Source organism: Dendropsophus ebraccatus, chromosome 7 (genome assembly GCF_027789765.1).
Source record: "Dendropsophus ebraccatus isolate aDenEbr1 chromosome 7, aDenEbr1.pat, whole genome shotgun sequence".
NCBI lineage: Eukaryota > Metazoa > Chordata > Amphibia > Anura > Hylidae > Dendropsophus > Dendropsophus ebraccatus.
Genome location: NC_091460.1, coordinates 99,368,682 through 99,396,334, shown reverse-complemented (window position 1 = coordinate 99,396,334; position 27,653 = coordinate 99,368,682). Strand labels below are relative to the sequence as shown.

The following is a 27,653-nucleotide window of genomic DNA, read 5'->3' as shown; positions in this document are numbered from 1 at the left end:
TTTCAGTCTGACACAGTGCTCTCTGCTGACATTTCTGGCTGAGACAGAGTAGAAGAGGTTTTCTGTGGTAATAAATAGAATCCATGTACTGTGAAATTGAATGGGTCACATACCCGCTGCAGAATTTTCGTTCCGCTGTCCGCTGACCCATTAACTTTACTGTACCAGGATTTGCAGCGGATTTGGCTGCAAACTCGCAGCGTGAGTTTACAAACGCAGCGTGAGTTTGCAGTCGCAAACGAGAGCTACAGGAAATCATTCACCATATTACACAGATTGATAGCTGTTAAGGTCCACTTACACAGAAAGATTATCTGACAGATTATCTGCCAAAGATTTGAAGCCAAAGCCAGAAACAGATTACAAACAGAGATCAGGTTATAAAGGAAAGCCTGAGATTTCTCCTCTTTTTCAAATCCATTTCTGGCTTTGGCATCAAATCTCTGTCAGATAATCTAATAGAAGGCAACGATCAGCAGAAATCGTTCATGTTGGCTGATCGTTGCTGTTGTTTGTCCTTCAACCATGTTGAAACGACTGTGATAGCAGCGATATGCTGCTGTGATGCCCTGGCCCCTAGGGGCCACTCCGCAGTGTAGATGGTGCTATCAGGCAGGAACCGGGGTAGCTGTAGGATATAGGGTTGTCACGGTGTAGGCACGAGGGTGATACAGCTGGAAGCCGGACTCCTGACCATGCGGGAATACTGGGCATGCGATTCCTCGTTGTCCTTAGTCAGGGCACCAATTATCACACCAATGCCAAGGTTCAGAAACAACGGTAGTTGTATATTTATTGTAACGGTGGTAACTAGTAGTAACAGTCTCTCCGGATGCAACCGGGAATAAGGCAATCTTGAATAAAGCAGAGTAATGGGTGATGACCATGCGGGAATAGAGTAGCGTGCTGAATGATGGGAGTAGTAGTGAAGCTGAAGTTGAGATGCTGGGTGGAATGAGACTTGAATGAAATACTTGCTGTTGATGACTAGAGAAGATGATGATGAGAGGAACTGAAGAATGACTGAAGAATCGACACCCAGATGAGAATCTTGAGACTTGAGACAGGAACACAGCCAGTGGACTGGAGCAGCAGAGCACATGCAGGCCTCTCTCTTTTAGCAGGGAGAGAGAACAGACACACAACTTGTCTCCTGAAGGTGGAGGACAAGACTCGACTGCACAGGAACAGCAGAGCAACACACCCTATCCCCTCTGGGGCAGGAGATAGACTGGGGTAGAACAGAAAGTCACATGGTAACCCCAGCCAAAGCTCGATGACCATTGGAGTTACCATGGAAGCAGGGCACAGTCACGTGACATCCAGCCATTGCATCATCACACCATTAGGCATATACAGAGAAATATACATGAGAAGTACCATACTTGAACACTGGGGGGCAACACAATCCCATTAGAGACTGATACCTGAATATACATGCAATAAATGAATGAAATAGCAGACCTGAATACTGAGAAGGGTAACACAATACACGCAGTTTGCAGTGGGCCATAGCTTTTCAGAACAGAACTGGTTATAATACAAGGGTGACCATGAGAAGGGCTGTTCTGGGACACTGCACTGCCTTCGCTCCGTGTAGCAGGAGCATCAGCAGCAGACCGCCGCTATCCTCTATGGGCTGCCCGGATGATCTAGCGATCACCTGGGCAGCCCCCTTGCACTTAGCCGCTCGCTGACGCCGTGTGCAATAGCGGCGGCAACAAGCGGGGAATGAGGAGCAAATGAGTGCTGACAGCGCTTGTTTGCTCCTCAATGATGTTGTGTCGGATAATCGGCCGGTCACTTGCCAGATGGTAGCAGATAGTGACTCCAATTCTGTGGTGGTTGGCCGAGATACAGCTGGACCTTAGGATGTTACTTCGTGACACCAGTGCCAGTGAGGCACACAGATGTGGTGGCACACCTGCTTTTAGTTTAGGAGGCCAGCTGTACCCTTTTCCCCCTGTGGACAGTGGCCTGCCAGGCTGCTACGGGGTCCCTTGGGTTAGTGTAGTCACGGATGGGCTGAGTGGTGTAGTGACCCTCCCTGACTATCGGAACTGCCACCCACAGAAAGGGGATATGTCATGTAGTGGCTGTAGTGTAAGCTGTGTCGGTGTGGGGTGAAGAATCACGGAGGCTCTTTATCATAAATAAGCTTGGTTTTATTTGACAGTTACCTTGATAAAGCACTTGATGAGACACTTGATAATATGATAACCAGATCTGCGACAGGAATAGAGTGAGGAATACAGTCATGCTGATTGAGTAGCGTGTTGAAGGATAAAAAGAAGGAGAGTAGCAGAGAGGAGGATGTCGTGAGAATCTCAACCCAAGTAGTAGTGTTCTCTGCTTGGATGTTGGAAGATGAGGTAGAAGAATACTTAGAAAAAGAAGAAGAGAATACTTGTGCCCGTGTATTGACTTTTGAGTCTTCACACCACCTTATGCCCACTAGATTTGGGGGACCCATCCTAGAGGGTGACACAAGGCCCAGACCTTGTTACCTGGGATGAGCTAAATGCTGGGGGTTCCCTTGCTGACAACTGCGCTGCGAGGTAGATTTCCGAGGCTTACTGCAACTTTGCTCTATCCCGATCAGTTCCTAGCTTACTGCTGTCTGTGGATACTGTCCTGCTCTGTGACTCTCCTATTCCACGGCGTAGGTTGAAGTTGTCTCTGATTTGTCCTCTCTTGTGAGGGCTTAACACTGCATAGTGTTGTGTAGAGTTAACTGAGAAGAAACTGTGAGCTGTGTATTGTCTTGCTTCCTACCCATATGGGGCTCTGACTAAGGCTGAACTGAGTAGGGGTCCTGGAAGAGGGCCAGGGCCCAAAAAGGACCACTGTAGAGAGCTGTCTAGCTTGCCTCCTTCCTCTACAATGTCCAACACAAAAGACACACACACTTCCTGTACCCATGTGACTTCCTTCCTCTTTAAAGTGCGCTTTGAGTGGGTGAGGATTGCAAAAGAAGAAGTAAAGAGAGAGGTGACAGGAGAGAAGAAGAACAGATTCCTGTTTATTCACAGACCCATGTGACATACAGACAAACAATAACCCTTTACACAATTCAGCCGTGCAGCATTTGAATACACATATCTAATACAGCGACATCTAGTGGTGAAACTTTATCACTACTTTCATCACCACTTCTATACAATAAGTACAGACTTTTCTGAAGGGTGTAACCAATAGCAACACCAGTGGTAGGACACCCCAATGGTAATTTTCTTTACCTTCAACGCTGTTTGCGCTAAATCTTCACTTTAATATGTAAATCAGGCAGTTTGGGGTGGGACCACTGCCCTAAGTGCACTGATTCACCCCCTCTCATAAATATCCCGGTGCTAGCAGAGTCAATCGGTGCGCCAAGTGCTGTTTACTGACCCTACTGCCCCAACCCATATAATTTAAATATTTAGTGAAGATTTAGCTAAGGTGGTGGTGAAGATAAACATAAGAAAATTGCCTTCATTCACAGCGTTCAGTGCCTAAATTTTCACGGTAATCACTTATATGGTCTGCATAGCGCCTGAGTGGGACTGGTATTTACCGCTATATAGCCACTGTGCATAGTGGCTTAATGCTGTACCAGTATGGTGGTGGTAGTCATGGCAATTTTATGTGGTCCCTAAAAATTCTTTTTGGCGTGGTGGAATTGGTGTGATAATGGTATTATGAAAATATGCACAGGGTAACATTTTTGGTATTTTTTAACCCCTTCGTGTCCACAATACATTTATATATGTTCCTACTGCAAACGCCTTGTGCAGCAGGAGCGTATATAAACGTTCCTGACACACATCAGTGTACATACCTCCCAACTTTTTGGACGACCAAAGAGGGAAACCCTAGGGAAATTTTACAGACATTTGTATACTTTTTAATTCAAGGATGCAGTCACACATCCAGGATCTGCTGCAGATTGATGCATTTATTTACATTGATATCTGCAAATCTGGAGCAGATCCTGTATATGTGACTGCATCCTTAGGTCCCAGTCACACATCAGTCTAAAATTAAAGGAGTAGTGCAGCGCTAAGAAATTATTCACAGAATAACACACATTACAAAGTTATACAACTTTGTAATGTATGTTATGTCTGTGAATCGCCCCCTTCCCTGTGTCCCCCCACCCCCACCCGTGTACCCGGAAGTGTGGTGCATTATACATACCTGTCATATGCCGACCTCTGTCCCCGATCTTCTGTGCCATAACGTCATCTTCGGACGGACAGCTGAAGCTCTCCGATCCTCCTGAGTGCCGGCCGTCCTCTGCTGCGTCATCAGATGCTCAGCCGCGATTGTCTGATGACGTGGCACTCGGGGCGATTGGAGAGCTTCGGCCGTCCGTCCGAAGATGACATTGTGGCACAAGATGGCGGACATGCGCGACACGGATCAGGTGCACCACACTTCCGGGTTTAGCCTGGGTGGGGGGGACACGGGGAAGGGGGCCATTCACAGACATAACATACATTACAAAGTTGGATAACTTTGTAATGTGTGTTATTCTGTGAATAATTTCTTAATACAAAAATTTTAAGGATCCAACTTGCACCACATGATGGAATAATATGCACAATTGGGTTTATTATACAGTAAGAAACCAGACACTTTTTAGAGCAACATAAAATGTTTATTAATGCAAATTGTATTCCTAGGTCAAAAAGAGGGACAGAGGGACTTGGCTCAAAAGTAGGAACTGTCCCTCCAAAAGAGGGACACTTGGGAGGTAATAACCAGAGAAAATAACAGGCAGCTGCAATTCCTCAGCTGCCTGTCATCAGCCCCTTAAATGCCACGATCTTTAGCGATCGCAGCATTTAACCCCATAGTGACCGCCGATACGGCTTTTTACGGCGGTCACTAAGGGTCCTTATTCTGCTGCCATCAGCTTTTTACGGCGATGGCAGAGAAAAAGGCTGCGGGGCCGGGACGGCCCCCACCCCATCCCCCCGGCTACCGGAGGTAGCTGAGGGGTTGGGGCAGTGTGTGGGGTCCGTCCCGCCCCCCCCCCCCCTAACCGACGATCGCCGCTATTAACGTTATAGCGGCGGCCGTCGGTAAAGGGGATTACCGGTGCTGCCGCCACCTTTCATCTCCCCCCGCCGTGAATCTACGGTGGGGGGAGATGAAATAAGTGTCCCCAAGACCTCAGATCAGCCCCCCCTAGTAGGGCGATCACTAACCCCCCTCCCCCGGCGGCCATCATTTCCAAGATGGCCGCCGCCATCGCTGTGAACCGACTAATGTCTGTTCACAGCGATGGAAAAGTTAAAATGAATGAAAGCCCCATGCTCTCCGCCACCGGAGGTAGCGGAGAGCATGGGGCAGTGATTGGGGACCCCCCTGTGGGGTCCCGGTACAAGCGATCAGCGGTATATACTATATACCGCTGATCGCTTGTACCATGTGCTCCCGGCACTTTTTATCCCCTGTCACCATGAATGATTGGTGACAGGGGATAAAAAGTGATGCCCCCCCCACCCCCCAAGTCGCCCCCCACCCCCCTGTCACCCCCTATCCCCCAGTCATCCCCCCCTTCCCCATATACTCACCTGATCCTGGAGCTCCGTCCTCCTCGACGTCCTGGCTGGTTATGAAGTGCGCATGCGCTTCACAACCAGCCAACTCTGAAAATTTAAAGTGACAGAGACCAATTTGGTCTCTGTCACTGAACTATGATTACTGAGATAGAAAATATCACAGTAATCATAGTAATACAGTGAAAATGAATATGTAAAGTACAAAAAGTGACAAACATACAAAAAAATAAAACACACACTTTTTATTATAGTAATAATTGCAGTTTACTCCCAAATTACCCCTAACCCCTCCCCAGATTACCCGTAACCACCGCACGTTGCCCGTAACCACCGCACATTGCCCGTAACCACCCCAAATTGCCAGTGACCCCCTCCAGATTGCCCGTAACCACCCCAAATTACATGTACCCACCCCCAGATTACCTATAAGCACTTCAGTTTATCAGTAACAATCCCAGATTGTCTGTAACCCTTCCAGGTTGCACATAACCCCCCCAGGTTCCCCGTAATCATGCCAGATTACATGTAACCCCCCCAGATTGCACGTAACCACCGCGCGTTGCCTCTGACCACGCCACAATGCCTCTGACCACACCACGATGCCTCTGACCACCGCACGTCGCCTCTGACCACCGCACGTCGCCTCTGACCACCACACGTCGCCTCTGACTACCACACGTCGCCTCTGACCACCACACGTTGCCTCTCACCACGCCATGGCGCCTCTGACCACCCCAAATTGCCAATGACCCCCTCCAGATTGCGGTGCCCATGTCAGATTATAGGTACCCACCCCAGATTGCCTATAAGAACTTCAGTTTATCCGTAACCACCCCACATTGCCCGTAACCACCCCACGTTGCCCGTAACCACCCCAGATTGTCTGTAAGCACTGCAGGTTGCCCGTAACCACCCCACGTTGCCCGTAACCACCCCAGATTGTCTGTAAGCACTGCAGGTTGCCCGTAACCACCCCACATTGCCCGTATCCACCCCAGATTGTCTGTAAGCACTGCAGGTTGCCCGTAACCACCCCACGTTTCCCTTAACCATCCCAGATTGTCTGTAAGCACAGCAGGTTGCCCGTAACCAGCCCACGTTGCCGTAACCAGCCCACGTTGCCTGTAACCAGCCCACGTTGCCTGTAACCACCCCACGTTGCCGTAACCACAGCAGGTTGCCCATGACCACCACACGTTGCCCATAACCACCACACGTTGCCCGTAACCACCCCACGTTGCCCGTAACCACCCCACGTTGCCTGTAACCACCCCAGGTTGCCGTAACCACAGCAGGTTGCCCGTGACCACCCCATGTTGTCCGTAACCACCCCAGATTACCTGTAACCACCTCTAGATTACCCGTTACCACCCCAGGCTGTCCGTAACCACCCCACATTACCTGTAATCTCATTTTTTTTGCTCCTGTAAATTGGCTCTCCTTCCCTTTTGAGCCCTGCTGTGTGCCCATACAGTGGTTTATGCCCACATATGGGGTACCGTTGTACTCAGGAGAACCTGTGTTACAGATTTTGGGTACGTTTTCTCTCCTGTTCCTCGTCAAATTGAGAAATTTCAAACTAAACAAACATATTATTGGAAAAATTCGAGTTTTTCATTTTTACTGGCCAATTTTGAATACTTTCCTCTAATACCTGTGGGGTAAAAATGGTCACCACACCCCAAGATGAATTCTTTGAGGGGTGCACTTTCCAAAATGGGGTGACTTTTGGGGGGAATCTATTCTGCTGACACTACAGGGGCTCTGCAAGCGCACCTGGCGCTCAGAAACTTCTTCAGAAAAATCTGCACTGAAAATGCTAATTGGCGCTCCTTCCCTTCTGAGCCCGGCTGTGTGCCCATGCAGGGGTTTATGCCCACATATGGGGTACCGTTCTACTCAGGAGAACCTGATTTACATATATTGGGGTGACATTTCTCTCCTGTTCCTCGTGAAATTGAGAAATTTCAAACTAAAGGAACATATTATTGGAAAAATTCGAGTTTTTCATTTTTACTGTCTACTTTTGAATACTTTCCTCTAATACCTGTGGGGTCAAAATGCTCACCACACCCCAAAATGAATTCTTTGAGGGGTGCACTTTCCAAAATGGAGTGACTTATTGGGAGATTTTACTCTGCGGACACTACTGGGGCTCTGCAAATGCACCTGGCGTTCGGAAACTTCTTCAGCAAAATCTGCATTGAAAAAACTAATTGGCGCTCCTTTCCTTCTGAGCCCTCCTGTGTGCCCATGCAGTGGTTTATGCCCACATATGAGGTACCTTTTCACTTAGGAGAACCTGCGTTACAAATTTTGGGGTACTTTTTCCTCTTGTTCCTCATAAAAATGAGAAATTTCAAACTAAAAGAACATAATATTGGAAAAATTTGAGTTTTTCATTTTTACTGTCTACTTTTGAATACTTTCCTCTAATACCTGTGGGGTCAAAATGGTCACCACACACCAAGATGAATACTTTGAGGGGTGCACTTTCCAAAATGGGGTGACTTATGGCAAGATTTTACTCTGATGGCACTACAGGGGCACTGCAAGCGCACCTGTTGCTCGGAAACTTCTGCAGCAAAATCTGCATTGAAAAAGCTAATTGGCGCTCCTTCCCTTCTGAGCCCTCCTGTGTGCCCATACAGTGGTTTACGCCCACATATGGGGTACCATTGTACTCAGGAGAACCTGCGTTACAAATTTTGGGGTACTTTTTTCCTCTTGTTCCTCGTGAAATTGAGAAATTTCAAACTAAACGAACATATTATTGGAAGAATTCGAGTTTTTCATTTTTACTGTCTTCTTTTGAATACTTTCCTGTAATACCTGTGGGGTCAAAATGGTCACCACACACCAAGATGAATTCTTTGAGGGGTGCACTTTCCAAAATGGGGTGACTTATGGGGGTCTTTCTCTCTGCTGACACTACAGGGGCACTGCAAACGCACCTGTCGCTCAGAAACTTCTTCAGAAAAATTTGCATTGGAAAAGCTAATTGGCGCTCCCTTCCTTCTGAGCCCTGCTGTGTGCCCATACAGTGGTTTACGCCCACATATGGGGTACCGTTGTACTCAAGAGAATCTGCGTTACAAATTTTGGGGTGCTTTTTCTCTCATTTTCCTTTTGAAAATGAGAAACTTTAATCTAAACGTATATATTATTGGAAAATTTTAATTTTCCATTTTTTTACTGCCTAATTGTGAATACTTTCCTCCAGCCCCTGTAGGGTTAAAATGCTCATTATACCCCTAGATTAATTCTTTAAGGTGTGTAGTTTCCAAAATGGGGTCACTTATGGGGGTTTTCAGGATACCAGACTTCTAAATCCATTTAAAAAAAGAACTGGTCCCTAAAAAAAAATCAGTTTTGGAATAATTTGTGATAATTTGCTGATCAATTTCTAAGCCCCATAACACCCTAAAAAAGTAAAATATGTTTACCAAATTATGCCAGAATAAAGAAGACATATTGGTAATGTGACTTAGTAACTAATTTATGTGCTACGACGTTCTTTTTTTAGAAGCAGAGAATTTCAAAGTTCATAAAATGCAATTTTTTTAAATTTTTCATGATATTTTGATGTTTTTCACAAAAAACACACAAAGTAGTGACCAAATTTTGCCACTAACATAAAGTGTCATATGTGACGGAAAAACAGTCTCAGAATCGCTAGCATACGTTAAAGCATCACTGAGCTATAAGAGCATAAAGTGAGACAGGTCAGATTTTGAAAAATTAGCCTGGTCATTAAGGCCCAAACTAGCTGCAGCACGAAGGGGTTAAGGAAGTCAGTGACAGGTTAAGCACCTGTCACTGACGGACCAGGACCCCCACAGCCTTGTACCGACTAATGGGGGGGTAAGTCACTTCCGTTCAGTCGGATGGGCACTGTGTGCATAGAGTCTGCTTTCACGTAGACTTTATGCACAGATCGCCGATAAAAATGATCTGTGCTATGCTATGGCATAACATGCATCAGTATATGCAATCTAATGATTGCATGCTTAACTGTAAATTATAAGTGTTTTAAAAAAGTGTAATAAAAAAGTTTTTAAAAGTATTAAAAAAAAAACTATAACCACACAGTAAAAGTTTAAAGTGGCACTATCAGCAGGTTCCGCCGTATGAACCTGCTGATATGCCGCAGTAGATCATTACCTGATAAGAGCAGGTACTAAATTTTTTCTTCTGGCCCGCATTCGAACCATAGCTCCTAATTGCCCCTATGCTAATGAGGGGTTTAGGAGCATTTGGGGCGTCATCCTAAGCGCCGAGCACCAGCTTGGCCTGCCCAGTCCACAACCCTCCCCCCCCCTTGTTGCCCCCTCCTGTTCCGCTCGCTATGCTTACTTGAATATGTATAGTGGCCCGCATTCGAACCATAGCTCCTAATTGCCCCTATGCTAATGAGGGGTTTAGGAGCATTTGGGGCGTCATCCTAAGCGCCGAGCACCAGCTTGGCCTGCCCAGTCCACAACCCTCCCCCCCTTGTTGCCCCCTCCTCTTCCGCTCGCTTTGCTTACTTGAATATGTATAGTGGGCGGCACCGAGCAACCCCTCGGCCAGCCAGGAGCAACCCCTCCGGTGCCACTCAGGTGACAGCCAATCCGGAGCCCAGGAAAGTATGCTGCTCATTGCCACAGTATGCAGATAGCAGGAGTGTGATCGACGCTGGGAGCCTGGGTTGAGTTGGATGGAAAAGCGCACTCTTCAATGAGGCTCCACGGGCTCCTCTTTTGCATATTCATGTTTCCCAGGGGGCAATGCACCTAGGACTTCATTGCATTGAGCGCTTTCATTAGCAGCCGGCAGTGTTGTCATTTGGCTGGTCTCCCTGAGTTCAGCAATCTGTTTCTCTTATGGCTCTACTAGGCATTGCTCCCACCTAGTCAGAATCCTGCTCCACACTGATGAGGGGCAACACCCCGAAACAGCTGTATGTGGATGGTTACCTAGCCTTGGTTTATCCCTTGTCATTACATTGACTTATAGGGCCACTTAATATGGTGGTTTTGGTGGTTTCCTAACAGGAGCTGCCCCTTGGCTGGGTCCTTTCCGAAGGGATATCTGGCTAGTCCTGTGTTTTGAGACTCTTCAATGAGGCTCCACGGGCTCCTCTTTTGCATATACTGTGGCAATGAGAAGCATACTTTCCTGGGCTCCTGATCGTCTGTCAGCTGAGCGGCACGGGAAGGGGTGGGCTAGGCAACACGGGAGGGGGTTGCTCCGGGCGGGCCAAGGGGTTGCTCTGTGCCGCCCACTATGCATATTCATGTAAGCATAGCGAGCGGCACAGGAGGGGCGTCACGGGGGGAAGGGGGACTGGGCGGGCCAAGCTGATTGTCGACGCTTAGAGTGATGCCCCAAATGCTCCTAAACCCCTCATTAGCATAGGGGCAATTAGGAGCTATTATTCAAATGCGGGCCAGAAGAAAAGATTTAGTACCAGCCCTGCTCAGTGTAGCAGAGAGGAGGATGCCGTGAGAGTCTCAACCAAGGTAGTACTGTGCTCTGCCGCGATTTTGGAGGATGAGGTACAATAATTAGAAAAGAAGAACACCTGTGCCTGTGTACCTTGAATAGTCTTAACACCACCTTATGCCCACTAGACACGACTGACCCTTCCGAGAGGGTGACGCAGGCTCCAGACCTTGTTACCTGGGATGAGCAGAATGCTGAGGGTTCCCTGCTGACACCTGCGCTGCAAGATAGAGTTCATAGGCTTACTGCAACTTTGCTCTATCTAGATCAGTTCCTAGCTCCTGTGGCTTTTGTGGATACTGTCCTGCTCTGTTACTACTCCTAGTCTACGGCGTGGGTTGAGGTTGTCTCTGGCTTGTCCTCTCCTAAGAGGGGTTTTAACAGTGCATAGTGCTGTGTAGCGTCACTAGTAAGAAAGTTCTTGGAGGTGTACTGTCTTGCATCCTTCCCATACGAGGTTCTAGCTAAGACTGACCCTTAAGAGTACGGGGACCTGGCAGAGGGCCAGGGCCAAGAGAAGACCACTGTGGAAAGCTATCTAGCTTGCCTCCTTCCTCCACAATGCCTAACACTAAAAACCTCTGCACCTCCTCCACCCATGTGATATACTTCCCTAGCGGGAGTGGGTGAAGAGTGCAACTGAAAAAATAAGGAGAGAGCTGATAGGAGAGAAGAAAACAGATTCCTATTGGTCTGCAAAATCTTGACTTGTAGATCTTGATCTACTTGATCTTGTAGAAATAAAAAGGGTTAGGGGGTCCGGGCCAATAACAAACGGGCAATGCAGCACAAAAATGAATCCAAAAGATAAGTCAAGGAGGCAAGAAATAGAGACATGTGGAGGATATTTATGAGGCCTAAAGTCCCAGACCCAGGAGAGTTCTGACAGCTGACTGGTGGTGCTGCCTGCCAGTCAGTTTGATTAAAATGATCAACACCTTATGCCGATCGGCCTGGGGCTACATCAGAGAAAAGCACTGCTGCGCCCCTAGCAATTATGCATGTTTACATAGCTTTTCCAATGTTTTACTACTTTATTATTATTTTTTATACAGAAAAACAGTAGATAACAATAGAATAAATCAAATTTGCAATTTACATTTATTTAATTTAAGTTATCTTGGAAAACACGGCACCTCCTGCTTTCTGACTGTTTTGTTTCTCAAACAGTCAGAAAACAGAAAGCCCTGTAAGACCCAGACCATCTGAGCGCTCACAGAGAGAAGGCAGTCATGTGATTGATGGACACATTGAGGCCACACCTCTTCCCCGCTTTGCCCCAGCCTTTTTTCTTCAGGTAGGCGATATGGCTGGTGTATGCCAGGGAGAAGGCAAAAATCTGGCCTTCTTTCATGCCTGAGGCAGACTCTATAAGGGCTCGTTCCCACTGAGCAAAAGCAGCTGAATTTCTGCGCTGAATCAGCGCTGAAATTTCAGCCGTTAAAATAGGTGCAGAGCTAATTTCCATTGTGTTGAATGGAAATTCTGCTCTGCAGTTCACACAGTGGAATTTCCGCACTGAACTAATCCGCTTTCCGCCAGAAGAATGAACATGTTCATTCTTCCGCTAGCGGAAGCCTATACAAATCAATGGGGCTCTGATTTTCTGTTTCAGCGCGGATTCAGCGCGGATTCAGCGCGGAATACAAGCGTAATACAAGCGGAAATTACTCGCTGAATCAGCGCGGAAATGGGGAAAAGGGGGGGGGAGGAGGATTCTAGTATATGTTCTGGTATAGTCTAGTTTACTCGCCAAATACTCGCTGAATTTCAGCGCTGAATGCATGCGGATTCAGCACGGATTCCTCGAGTATTCCGCGCTGAATTTGTCAAGAGCTGATTACGAGCTGAACACTTTCCTAGCAGAATACGCAGGGATTCTGCTTACATTCTGCTTATATTCTGCTCGGAATTCAGCGTCAGTTGATTTCAGGCGGAAATATTTCCTTGCGTAATCCGCTCCTTTTGCTCTGTGTGAACGTAGCCTAAGAAGAGCCCTGATCAAACTGCAGGGGTCCAGATCAGTAAGGGATTCTGTCACTTAGACTTAAAAACTGCGATCGCTTCTGCCTGTCATTAATGGTGAGGGCATGGCCTTTACACAGAGAGATTTATCTGATTTATCTAATTTTTGCAAGCTAAAGCCAGGTACAGACTATAAACAGGGAACAGGTCATAAAGAAAAGACTGAGATTTCTCCTCTTTTTAAATCCATTCCTGGCTTTGGCTTCAAAAATCTATTACATGCACAGCCATGGAGTGGGGAGGAGTGGGGGTCTGCAGGGAGCTGCAGGAAGAGTTGCCCGGACAATCTTTATATCGTCCGGGGGACCCATAGAAGAGTGGTGGTCTGCTACCACCTCTTCTATTACATGGAGCGACGGGCAGCAGACTGTCGCTATCATTATCGTTTTTTAAAACATGTTTTAAGACAGCTGATAGTTGCCTTTTAACATGACCTATTACACTAAACGATTATCAGCAAAGTACGGCCGATAATTATTTGGTGTAATAGAAATCTTAGATGCTGAACATTCTAATTTTAGAATCTTTTCTGGCTGTAAAATCGCTTCATTTCATCAGCGGACAGTGTCACCTAGGCGGGAAGATGGGGCCCAGCTGTCATAAATCCCCTCTTAGGCGACTCTGTCCACTGATGAAATAAAGAAAGAGTAAGGGGGTGACAGTATCACTTTAAAATGGAATATCTATTTAAAAAAAAATCTAATTTGTAAATTCCACCTCCTTTTTGCCTTAATTTTTGTGAAACTACTTAAAGTGCCACTGTTTTTTACTTTTTTTTTTTTTGTAGAAATCAATAGTACAGGCGATTTTAAGAAAAATTCACGCGGATGGATCAGCAGCGGATTTTAAGCTGCAAATTTGCAGCGAAATCCACTGCGGATCCTATGTCAATTACTTTCAATGAGGATACATACTCGCAGCGAGATTTACATGAACTGACAGGGTTTCCTACGCCCGCAATTCACTGAATTGCGGCCAAATAAAACTGGCATGTCAGTTCATGTGTATACACTCTGGCTGGGATCCCATAGAAGAACATGAGGTTACTCCACGCGTACAAAGGCATACCAATGGCAACAACGGCCGTACTTTTACGTAGTGTGAACATAGCCTTAGGGTACAAACACACACAGCAAATACGCAGCAGATACGCAGCAGATTTGATACTGTGTTCAGTTATTTAGATCTAATCCGCTGCGTATTTGCTACGTATCGCAGCAGTAAATACGCAGCGTATATGCCATGTGTGTTTATACCCTTAAGGTTAACAACTTTCTTAAGGCTATGTTCCCACACAGTATTTTGCTCAGTATTTTTCAACCAAAAACTGTTGGATTGAAAACACAGAAAGGCTATGTTCCCACACTGTTGAAATTAAGGGGATGGCCGCCATTTAATGACAAATAATTAGTGTTATTTTAAAACAACCGCCATTGTTTTGAAATAATGGCTGTTATTTGCCATTAAATGATGTCCATCCACTCAATTGCCAACATTGCATTTCTGTGTTTTCAATCCACTCCTGGTTTTGGTTGAAAAATACTGTATGGGAACATAGCCTCAATGTAATTTTTTATACTTAAAGGGGTGTATTTTTTTTTCGTGGGTGTTTCTAACATCTCAAATAAACTTCGAACCTGAGCTGATCCCTAGTATACACTAATCTAATTGGGAAATTTCCTTAAAAATTTGGAAAATATGTCTGCTAAACTTTTCATCGTCTAATGTTCTACAAATGTGAAAAGATGTTACCAGATATTCTAAATGGGGATTATCGACTAATGTATGTGAAATCACTATTTCTCTTACTAGTAGAGATGTTCAAATGTAAATAAATGCAGATTTTTCTAAATGTTGACAATTTTTTTTTCACAGAAAAATGCAGTGTATCAATCATACCTTACAAATAACCACTATTTTATAATATAATAAAATGGAAAATTAAAAAAACGAAAAGAGGATTTACATAAAGACTGGATTTTCTGATGACACTTTCCCTTTAAGAGAGAGCTGAGCTGTGATTGGTTGTTAAGGGCAAAGCCTGACAATTTTGGTGTTAGGCAGATTGGGAAGTCTAGACCGATATCCGTGTATTATCAGCACATTATCTATGTACCTGCGTGCAGCAGTATATATTATATATTATATATGATGATGTCCATGTAGTCTGTGCAGATATATATATATGTATACACAGACACACCTATATTATATCAGGTCCATGTGGCAGTAGTTGCGATGAGGCAATGCTTATATATACTCCTATACATGGTAGCAATACTATATATACTGTGCATGTAGCAGTCTTATACACAGTATATATGATGTCCATGTAGCAGAGCTGGGAGCGCTCCAGCACTGACAGTGTTATATCCCAGAGGCCCCGCCCTCCGTGACGTCACGGCCCCAGCTTCCTGCCGTTGTAGCCCCTCGTTGTGAAGTGACCGGCGGGACCGGGATCCAGAGGTGCAGGGCAGCGGTGAGGGCTGGCGGGTCACCCGTGGTGCAGGGCTACCGGTCTCCCAGACCCATGTAACGGGCATAACGGAATGGCGGCTGCCGGGCATTGTTATACTGAGGAGGAGCACTAGTAGTGAGCGGGGACAACAATGGAGCTTATAGCGGCGGCGGCGGCAGAGCCCGGGGCGGCATAGAGGACCGTGCCCTTATGTGGTGCTGTGTGCCGGGCATGAGGGATGGGGCAGGGCATAGGCTGTACCCGGGGATACCCAGCAGGGCATAGGCTGTACCCGGGGATACCCAGCAGGGCATAGGCTGTACCCGGGGATACCCAGCAGGGCATAGGCTGTACCCGGGGATACCCAGCAGGACATAGGCTGTACCCGGGGATACCCAGCAGGGCATAGGCTGTACCTGGGGATACCCAGCAGGGCATAGGCTGTACCCGGGGATACCCAGCAGGGCATAGGCTGTACCTGGGGATACCCAGCAGGGCATAGGCTGTACCCGGGGATACCCAGCAGGGCATAGGCTGTACCCGGGGATACCCAGCGGGGCATAGGCTGTACCCGGGGATACCCAGCGGGGCATAGGCTGTACCCGGGGATACCCAGCGGGGCATAGGCTGTACCCGGGGATACCCAGCGGGGCATAGGCTGTACCCGGGGATACCCAGCAGGGCATAGGCTGTACCCGGGGATACCCAGCAGGGCATAGGCTGTACCCGGGGATACCCAGCGGGGCATAGGCTGCACCCGGGGATACCCAGCGGGGCATAGACTGTTCTTAGTGCCCAGACCAGGCGGTACCCAGCTTTTTTTGCATCACTGGGTGAGGGGGGGGGTATTCGCTGGGTCTAGGTCTTTAGAGGATCTGTGCCACATTGGACTTGCTGAATGGTGTGCCAGTTCTGAAAGCCCTTATGCCATCACCCACCACCCATTGTTAGAGCTCAGGATGTCGGATCCAAGTTACTGGACAGCGTTCCATGGCTGCAAAGGACACCTGGCAAAGGGGGCGCTACTCCAACGCTCCAAGAGGTAATTGTTTCTGGGTCTGGTGGAGGGGCCGTGTGTGTCCCAACCCTATGTATTACATAGAAGGATAGATCAGCTCTTGGTCTGGGATGCACAGGGCATTGCTATTCCAAACTGGGGCCATATTTGTACTTTGTAAGGGTCCGTTCACACTACCGAATCCTGCCCGCTATCTGTTTTGAATGGGAGGGCTCGTGCACCTCTCCACTCAACGAAGTGACATTCCGTGCAAACCACTGTACGCGGACTGGTTGCCGAATCTGTAGTGGGAACAGGCCCTAAGTCTAAGGCCCTATTAAAAAAAAAAAAGTCTTTTATTTGGGTGGCATGGGGTCAAAGAGGCGGGGCCTAAAACATCTGTGCTCTAGGCCTGCAGCAACTCTTTTTTTTTTACTGGCCGCACCTTCTACATAACAGTATCAGCTCAGTACAGATTTGCTTTAATGTAAATTATGCTAACATACCCTGCATTATATATTGCACAGCTATCCGTGTTTCTCCGTTTAATTTTCGCAGGATTCAGAAGCATTGCACTTTGTTCCTGCAAAAAAAAAATAGCATGGTAAACGTAACACAAAAATGCTGTGTGAATTGGACTGTAGGCCTCAGTTGCATCATTTTTTTTTTTTTTAGCTCTGTATGTCACCAGTATAATGTTGGGATGTTGCCAATGCTTACCAACAACTCCAGGCCCATTGACTTTAGAGTTCTTTTTTTAGTAGTCTAGCAGTGACCAGTAGACATCTGATTAGGGCCCTATTCCACCGGACGATTATCGCTCAGATTATCGTTAAATCGTTCGAATCTAAACGATAATCGTTCGTTTGAAATGCAGTTAACGATTAACGACCGAATGAGAAATCGTTGATCGCTTTATAAGACCTGGACCTATTTTTATCGTTGCTCGTTCGCAAAACATTCGCAAATCGTTTGCATTGAATAAGACATCGTTCGGTCGTTCGCAATAGATACGAATGCAATAGCAAAGAAAAGACGATCGCAATTCTGATCATAAGTAACGATTATTGTTCCATGGAAATGAGTGAACGTTTTCAGGTCTTTCGCAATAGCGGTCGTTTGAGATCGTTAATCGTTAACGATTATGCAAACGATAATCTTCCGGTGGAATAGGGCCCTTATACCTCCTTTGCTTTATGACTCTAGCCTGTGGATAGTTGACAAGTACAGCATTCGGCTCTTTCCAGTGACTCCATAGAGAATGAATAGAGCTGCGGGTCACATGTTGACCTGTGGCTGTATTAAAAAAAAAGAAGAATAGAAAAATTTAGGGGCTGATCTGAAGATTGCCAGGGGAAATGGAGGTCGAATACCCCACAGCAAAAGTTGTGAATAAGATAATGGTGGAAAAGTGGCGTACATCAGCGGCCCAGGAGCTGGCATTTGCAGCAGAGCAGGACAGGTAAGTATACAGCAGTCTTATGTCCCCCAGCAGCGTTATAGGTTAGTAGTTCACGCTAGACAACCCCCTTTAACGGATGCCTAGCATGGGACATCTGTCACCCATAGGCTATTATAGCGTCTGGTTGATAGATACCTATTGTATAAGCTCACAATGTTTTTGCAGAACAGCTCCCATATCAGCCTTTGGGTGATGAATGTTACACATCTGTCTCAGCCTCTGTATTACAAACATATGATGTGAACTGAGCCTTATTTAGGAAAAAATGTGAAGAAACTTGGAAAATTCCCAAACTTTCTTTTTCTCACATTCTGTTGCATTGTAGTTTGCTAAGCTCGGCCCTGTAATCCTCCAGCTAGGTTTACATTGTCTAATGTCACTATATATCTGTATCACCTTTGCCGATCCTTTTCTCCTTCTGTTCCCCTGATCTTTCTTCTTCTTGCTCCCGAGATGGTGACTTGGTGCAGGACCTGCCCACAACAAATCACTGGCTGCAGCGATGCCCCACCTTGGCCAGTGATTGGCTGAGCAGGAAGTCCCAGTTATCTTATCTGACGCCGTCTGCTTCCCAGTATCGGTGACCGCCCTGAGAGGTGGTACGAGTCATAAGTCTTTGTCTCTAGGTGTAGCTCCCACTAAAGCCTAACCCCAAGTGGACAAGTGTCTGTCAGTAAGTTGCTTCGGCTCTTAGCTGCTTTTACTTACTTGGAATCAGTCCTTCTGTCTTTTCCTTAGGTGGTGACTGTCCTGACTGAACAATCCTGAGCGTACGCAAAGGGGTCTCTCCTATGGTCGCAGTTACTCCACCTCTTGGTTTAACTCTGCATCTAGCTAGTTAATTGCTTCTAGCCAGGAGAAGAAGTGTAGTCCCTGTCAAGGCACTGGCCTAAGCCAGGCCTGCTTAAAGAGAATGTACCATCAGGTACACTCACTTTAAAATAACACATGAATCGAACTGCGCTGGCACGGGGAAGCTGGTGCTGTGGTCCTTTTTTTGAACCGCGGCCCAGTTCCCCTGTACGGCGCCGTTCTATTCATAGTTACCGGGCTAGGTTGAACCACTGGGGGGCAGGCCGGCCCGCCTCCAGTGCTTTAACCCAGACCGGCAGGAGAAGCCATAAGTAGTGTAGCAGTAACCTCTGCCCTCAGTGTGTTGTTTTCTCTCTGGTGGAAGAGTGTGTGTGTGTGTGTGTGTATGCTATGCCTGCAGCAGGCTGTGTGTGTGTGTGTGTGTGTGTGTGTATGCTATGCCTGCAGTAGGCTGTGTGTGTGTGTGTGTGTGTGTGTATGCTACGCCTGCAGCAGGCTGTGTGTGCGTATGCTACGCCTGCAGCAGGCTGTGTGTGCGTATGCTACGCCTGCAGCAGGCTGTGTGTGCGTATGCTACGCCTGCAGCAGGCTGTGTGTGCGTATGCTACGCCTGCAGCAGGCTGTGTGTGCGTATGCTACGCCTGCAGCAGGCTGTGTGTGCGTATGCTACGCCTGCAGCGGGCTGTGTGTGCGTATGCTACGCCTGCAGCGGGCTGTGTGTGCGTATGCTACGCCTGCAGCGGGCTGTGTGTGCGTATGCTACGCCTGCAGCGGGCTGTGTGTGCGTATGCTACGCCTGCAGCGGGCTGTGTGTGCGTATGCTACGCCTGCAGCGGGCTGTGTGTGCGTATGCTACGCCTGCAGCGGGCTGTGTGTGCGTATGCTACGCCTGCAGCGGGCTGTGTGTGCGTATGCTACGCCTGCAGCGGGCTGTGTGTGCGTATGCTACGCCTGCAGCGGGCTGTGTGTGCGTATGCTACGCCTGCAGCGGGCTGTGTGCGTATGCTACGCCTGCAGCGGGCTGTGTGTGCGTATGCTACGCCTGCAGCGGGCTGTGTGTGCGTATGCTACGCCTGCAGCGGGCTGTGTGTGCGTATGCTACGCCTGCAGCGGGCTGTGTGTGCGTATGCTACGCCTGCAGCGGGCTGTGTGTGCGTATGCTACGCCTGCAGCGGGCTGTGTGTGCGTATGCTACGCCTGCAGCGGGCTGTGTGTGCGTATGCTACTCCTGCAGCGGGCTGTGTGTGCGTGTGTGTGCTACGCCTGCAGCGGGCTGTGTGTGTGCGTGTGTGTGCTACGCCTGCAGAGGGCTGTGTGTGTGCGTGTGTGTGCTACGCCTGCAGCGGGCTGTGTGTGTGCGTGTGTGTGTGCTACGCCTGCAGCGGGCTGTGTGTGCGTGTGTGTGCTACGCCTGCAGCGGGCTGTGTGTGTGCGTGTGTGTGCTACGCCTGCAGAGGGCTGTGTGTGTGCGTGTGTGTGCTACGCCTGCAGCGGGCTGTGTGTGTGCGTGTGTGTGCTACGCCTGCAGCGGGCTGTGTGTGTGCGTGTGTGTGCTACGCTTGCAGCGGGCTGTGTGTGTGTGTGTGCTATGCTTGCAGCGGGCTGTGTGTGTGTGCTATGCATGTAGCAGGCTGTGTGTGTGTGCTATGCCTGCAGCAGGCTGTGTGTGTGTGTGTGTGTGTGTGTGTGTGTGTGTGTGTGTGCGCGCTATGCCTGCAGCAGGCTGTGTGTGTGTGTGTGTGCGCGCTATGCCTGCAGCAGGCTGTGTGTGTGTGTGTGTGTGCGCGCTATGCCTGCAGCAGGCTGTGTGTGTGTGTGTGTGTGCGCGCTATGCCTGCAGCAGGCTGTGTGTGTGTGAGTGTGTGTGCGCGCTATGCCTGCAGCAGGCTGTGTGTGTGTGTGCGTGCTATGCCTGCAGCAGGGTGTGTGTGTGTGTGTGTGTGTGTGTGTGTATGCTATGCCTGCAGCAGGCTGTGTGTGTATGCTATGCCTGCAGCAGGCTGTGAGTGTGTGTGCCTGCAGCAGGCTGTGTGTGCGTGCTATGCCTGCAGCAGGCTGTGTGTGTGTGCGTGCTATGCCTGCAGCAGGCTGTGTGTGTGTGCGTGCTGTGCCTGCAGCAGGGTGTGTGTGTGTATGCTATGCCTGCAGCAGGCTGTGTGTGTGCTATGCCTGCAGCAGGCTGTGTGTGCATGTGCGTGTGTGTGCTATGCCTGCAGCAGGTTGTGTGTGTGTGTGTGTGTGTGTGTGTGTGTGTGTGTGCTGTGCTGTGCCTGCAGCAGGGTGTGTGTGTATACTATGCCTGCAGCAAGCTGCTCTTGTTTGTTTGTTATGGCTTCAATAGCCTGTGGTGTGTGTGTGTGTTTGAGAGAGGGAGAAATTGAAGAGGTATTTTGGGCAACAATGAAAAATCTAGGGGGGACAGGGAGTGGTGGGATCATAATAAAGAAGTAATATTTACCCGTCCCCTACAGTGCAGCGTCACTACTTGTCCTCCACGGGGCTCCCAATCCTGTGATGTCACAGCCCACTCAGCCAATCAGTGAGTGAGGTGGGGCACAGCTGCAGTCACTGACTGGCTGAGCAGGTAGTTCCTGTGGGGCCGCGATGATTCAGGAGCACGGACGCTGACAGAGAGCTGATAAATCAGCACCTATGTCTGACCTCTGTATCACTATGTCTGACATCTATATCACAGGTATCTGGCATTGTTAGCAGTGTTTCTTTAAGTATTGTGACTATATAGTTAGAAACATAGAAGATTGTCAGCAGGAAAAGATCACCTGCTCCATCTAGTCTAGTTCTGAGTTGTTCAGGACATGGATCACAATTGCAATCACGATCGTTCGTTCGTATATACGTATATGAAGGATTGTAATAACAGTGAGATTAAAAGAGAAGGACAGAAGAAATATAGGGTACAAAGTCAAGCGCACACCAAAGATAGGGTTGTCAGCTGCACCCACATTTTTCGCTATATTTTTGTTATTTCTATTGGTGGTGCCCACCTCAAATTTTTTTGTTTGATTGTAATAACAAACAAGCAATATTTACATATGCTGAAAGAATTATGAACAATTTCAAGGTCTGCTCAAAAGATCTTTCTGTGGAATAGATTTTATATTATATTTGGATAATCAGGATCCCAATATAAAGATAATGCAATAGCAGAGAGAGAGAAATGCAGAATGTGAAGGGTAATACTGACTCAGTATCAGGGCTGTGGAGTTGGAGTTGGAACTAGTTTTGGCTGGAGTCGGGAAAAATGTACATTGGGACATACTTCCTTACTGATTAGCGTTTTCCCTCCCCTGTGTTACCTTGGATACTCTCCCTATAGGACGTGGTTAGACTCTCTGTCCGATCACATGACACATAGGACATGCCCCTCTACTGGTTAGCGTCATTGCTCCCTTCTTACAGTTACCTTGGATACATCCCCACAACTGTGCGTCGCGATGCGGCGGCGTCGCCGGCGTGCTGACGCACCAGGCCATGTGACTGTGTGCGCGTCACGCCTGCGCCGCGGCGCCGCCTTCGTGACGTCATTGCCCTTTATCTCATATATACCGGCAGTTTACCCACATCGGTCACCACCAGATCCTCCACACTATACACTCGCCCTACAGGTAAGATACTGTTCCCAGTATCCCTCTTGATCTCTTGTATTCACTTTCCTTTTGTTGCCGTCTCTCTCCCTTTCTTTCCATGCGTTCTCATTTACCTACCACATTATTTGATCATATTGTGCACGCCATTCCATATAAGCCTAGCTCTCATTATTTCCCTCCCCCCTTTCCTTTTTTCCTTTTCTCTTTCTTTTTTTCTTTTTTCTCTTTTTTCCCCTTTTCTCTCTTCCCCTTTTCCTGCTATCCATCTACCACCTTTTGCTGCTATTTTCTGTGGAGCCATTAGCTAGCTAGTAACTGCTGACGCCATTGTAAATTTCCAGATGTTTTTACAGATTTATTGATCATCTATTTTCTTTTATCACATCACAATTCATACCAGAATAACAACCTGTTAGCCAATACACCTATGTGTTTGGTATATATGGTATATATATATGTATATACGTTTATGTGGATTTACATATGCATAGCTATTTACATTTTGTACATATGTTTTTCGTGATGTATTATTCCACACAGTTTTAGTTTCGAATCTATTTTTGGTTTATACATTCATTATTGTTTTTTCTTTATAGTATGGCTACATAGGCCTGAGGAAGGTCGGAAGCACGACCGAAACGTCGCCCGTAGCATTGCCTTTCTACTCTAATTCACACAGCTTGATCTGGTTGGATTGTGATATATGTACTTCTGAATAAAATTTTCACCAGCATTTAACTTTCTGGTAGTGCAGTGCTTCTGTCTATTTTTATTGGGAAAAATGTACAGACTCCAACTCCAGCTTTAAAAAAAAATCTTAGAAGAATTTAGAGTTGAGTTTTGATGTGAATTTTATAAGTCTTGCTCATCAATATATATTATGAGCATCATTCTAATAGGACACTGGCCCTATTAGATAAGGGTGGTCGAGGAAAGTTGTCGGTCACTATTTGGGAGTTTGTTTCTCAGCTGGAAGAGTCCATTGTGTGGGGGGAGATCTGTGCTGTTCTCTTCCTGGATGCTGGATGATTGTATATGAGTAGCAGTGTAATATGAAGATATCTTATAGAGGAGGGGGAGGAGGAGAAGACATAAGTACTGTAGCAGTAACCTCTGTCCTCAACATAGTGTTTTTCTTCAGTGTTCTATGGCTGCAGCTGTGTGTGTGTATGCTAAGGCTGTGTGTGTGCATGCGCTATGGTGTGCCCCCACACCCACAGTGACCCCTCTATATCACTGTGTGTGACCCCTCTCTATATCACTATGGCTGACCTCTATATTACAGGTATCTGGCATTGTTAGCAGTGTTTGTGTGTATGGTGGATATTTAGTTAGAAACATAGAAGATTGTCAGCAAGAAAAGACCACCTGCTCCATCTAGTCTAATTGTGAGTAGTTCAGGACATAAAGGCTGGAGACTAGCTGCATCCAGCTGCTTTATATCTTTCCTTATTCCCTCAGAAGTCACCCCAGGATCATGTAGGACTTTAGGGAGAAGCTGCTGAGCCAGTGTGATAAATAACTCTCCTGGTATATGACTGGCCATTTATTAAGGAGCACGAGTCAGAGTTTGAGTCGGTCCTGATAAAATTCAAGAGTCAGAGTTGAAATCGGAGCTGCGGCTTACCGACTCCACAGCCCTGCTCAGTATCCAGATACAACTCTAAATATACAATATAGAATACAGAAATGACTTAAAAGATCCATATGACATAAACAGGCAACATAGGATGCAGCGAACGCAAGTAGGATTAGCCCCTGTCCCAAATGGGACAATTCGCTCTACCAGGTAATTAGGCTGGGTTCACACTGTGTTTTTGCAGTCCATTTAACGTATAAGTTTTATTTAAAAAAAAAAAAAAAAACACAGATGCAGTTGTGTGCAATTGGTTTGGATTTGTTTTTTTCACTGACTTCCATTATAGGAAAAAAAACATCAAAACAGATTTTTTTTCATGATTGACCACGTTTTTGTGTATGTTAAAAGTAACAATTTAAAAATAGATATGTTAAATGGACTGCAAAAACACAGTGTGAACCCAGCCATACTCCTTCACACTCTCCATTTCTCTCTCTCTCTCTTCTATTGCTGTCGTTTATTGGTTTTTAGTTGGTGGTCCTAAGTTGTCTCCTGATGATCCCAATATAACGGTGGTGGTGGGGCGTGATACACTTAGTGGGAAATTTATCAAACAAGGTGTAAAGTGAAACTGGCTCAGTTGCCCCTAGCAACCAATCAGATTCCTCACAGACTCTTGGGAAAATTAAAGGTGGAATCTGATTGGTTGCTAGGGGCAACTGAGCCAGTTTCACTTTACACCATGTTTGATAAATCTCCCCCTTAATTATCATCTTTATTGTGGTCTAACTACATTGATTGGGACACTGTATATACCTTGCACATGTTGATAGAGAGGGTCATGATGATAGGTGTTGTGTATTTGCCAGAATTTATACACACCCTTGTTTCAAGTATTTATTTATTTTTAAGTAAAAATGTAAAGTTTGCAATGCAATACGATACAATGCAGTATAACATGAAATCACAATATATTTGCAACCATAACCTAAGGGTATGTACAGTATGTTAACTACATTAAAGTGCCGTAGATGGCTCATGAGTATAGGTTCAGAAATGCAGTAAGTAGTAAACTGCGCTCTGTGGGTATACTGTGGGATACAATGGCATACAGTTCTGTCATTATGGCAGTGTATAACATTGACGTGCAGCTTTTCAATAGTGTGAACCCAGACTAAGATGGGGCAGTCACCCAAAAGTTAAAGGGGTTCTCTGGAGAAAAATAAATACTTTTTAAATCTACTAGCTTTTAAATCTACACGGCTGTGTCACAGAACGGCCGCTGTCAGTGAAGTTCACATTGGCCGGTACAGCAGTACCGGCTGGATGAACTTCACTATTGATTTGGTATGCGGGTGCATTTGGGTGTGCCCACATTCCAAATCACCATAGCACACAATGTAAAGTGTCTGCACTGTTATTTGCGTACACAAAAATGTCAGTTTTTTGATCATCAGAAGTCAATGGAAAAACAGATCAAAATGGATGCACACAATTGCATCCGTTTTTACATCTGTTTTACATTTGCTTTTTTGCTTAAAATAATGAAAAAAAAAAATGATTGCAAAAACACAGTGTGAACTCCTAACTATATTTGTTGAAATAACTCCTAACTATATTTGTTGAAATAAAAATAAGATAAGAATACCCCTTTAAGTGCTTCGGCCACCCTTTTTTGCAAACAAGTGTATATTATAAAACGCATAGTGATGCCTATCTCCATGCATGAACAGTAGTAGTTGAAGTAATGTGAGTTGTAATACAGAGCTCAGTGATGTAGCAGAGACGCTATGCTATGACACGTTCAACAACTGTGTTTCCTGTAAACTTGTGATCTGTTAGATCTGTTTCATTTGTAAGTGAAAGCTAGCAAAATGTTGACCACAGAAACGCAAGAAACAGTATAGTGTGGGAAGAGCTCCCATCCTCTGTATATCACTCTACAGAAATGACAGTCACATAATGATGGGGGGGATATTTCTTTGCTGTGTTTATGACACTGTTGTATAGCCAGCTTATATGGTAACAGTTCATCAAATTGTTGCATTGCTGAAATTAGGTCTATGTGTCTAAACCAGAACCTGTCTGGCAGGATGGGCTGGAGTCAACAAAATACAGTAATATCTCTGTTCTCAAGCACAATTTGTTCTGGAAGGCTGTTCCAGAACTGAGCCGTTTGAGAAGCGAGCTGTGTGTTCCCGTAGGGACCAATGTAAATGTCTTGACTTGGTTTTTACACTCCATGGGTCAGATGCAGAGCACCTGGCCCACAGAACTTGCACCACTACATACTGTAAAGAAGTGGAAATCCCAGCGCTAAACAGGAGTTCCCCACTGAGAGGCAGAAGCAGGGTGGATGTTTGAACTTGCCGTGTGCTGGCCACTGTTAGAACTGTTCACTGTTAGTGAAGGCTGGAGGAACTGTTCCCTGCATCGGGATGGGTGTTGTAGAACAGGTATTTTAGTCATTATGACGGGAATCCCTGCTCCTGTAACCTAGGTCGCAGAACACCTTACTAACTGTCAGCTGACAGTTATATCCCCTGATTTTGTTTGGATACCAATGTTCGATTATCGAACAAAACTTCAAGGGGAAATTTAGTTTGAATACTGAAATATTCAAACACAGAGGTGTTCGGGAACCAAAGTATATCGATATTGCATTTGATAAATCTTGCATAGATGCCAAGATGTGCTTTAAAGGGGCACTTGGAAAAATAAAGAATATTGTTAGGGCCCTATTCCGCCAGACGATTATCGTTCAGATTATCGTTAAATCGTTCGACTCTAAGCGATAATCGTTCGGTTGAAATGCAGTTAACTATTAACGACCAAACGAAAAAAATCGTTGATCGCTTTATAAGACCTGGACCTATTTTTATCGTTGCTCGTTCGCAAATCGTTCGCATTGAATAAGACATCGTTCGGTCGTTCGCAGTTTATACTAAAGCAATAGCGAAGAAATAGGGAAGAACAAACGATCGCAAATATGATCATAAGTAACGATTATCGTTCCATGAAAATTAGTGAAAGTTTTCAGGTCTTTTGCGGTCGTTTGAGATCGTTAATTGTTAACGATTATGCGAACGATAATCGCCCGGTGGAATAGGGCCCTTAGTAACTGCCTTTAAAGGGAAGCTAATAGCAAGTTAGACAAATCTAGCCTGGTGATATCTCCTTAGGCTGCATTCACACGTTCAGTGATTTTCCCGGTCCGTGATTGTGGTCCGGCAGCAACCTCCGTGATCACAGCAGATTACAGCATTTTACATTACATTGATTACATCACATCCGTGTTTTTCACGGATGAACACGGATGTCACATCCGTGAAAAACACGGATCTCATGGATTTCTATGGGGAATCCTTTCCGTGCATCCGTTCTGAGTAATGACATGTCCTATTTTTTAACGGAACGGATCACGGATCCGGGAAATCACGGAACATCTGAATAGCCCCATAGAAAGCAATGGGCTGTAAAATTGTCCGTGCGCACGGATCCGTGAGCACGGACAACTTCCCGTAACGTGTGAACGCAGCCTTAGGGCCCTATTCCACTGGACGATTATCGTTCAGATTATCGTTAAATCGTTCGAATCTAAACGATAATCGTTCGGTTGAAATGCAGTTAACGATTAACGACCGAACGAGAAATCGTTGATCGCTTTATAAG

General features: G+C 46.4%; 1 protein-coding gene across 6 annotated transcripts in view; it reads left to right on the top strand.

Moving 5' to 3' along the window:
• The window catches only part of MAST3 (microtubule associated serine/threonine kinase 3), a 122,220-nt gene that overhangs the window by 27,820 nt on the left and 66,747 nt on the right, over positions 1-27,653 (top strand). The window contains exon 1 of one of the 6 annotated variants that reach the window (XM_069977959.1): positions 15,475-16,564. The exons of the other annotated variants lie outside the window; for them this stretch is intronic. Within the exon in view, the coding sequence (XP_069834060.1) occupies positions 16,482-16,564 (83 nt within the window). The 5' untranslated portion in view covers positions 15,475-16,481. Of the gene's footprint in view, positions 1-15,474; positions 16,565-27,653 lie in introns of those variants that run through there. 6 annotated transcript variants of the gene reach the window in all.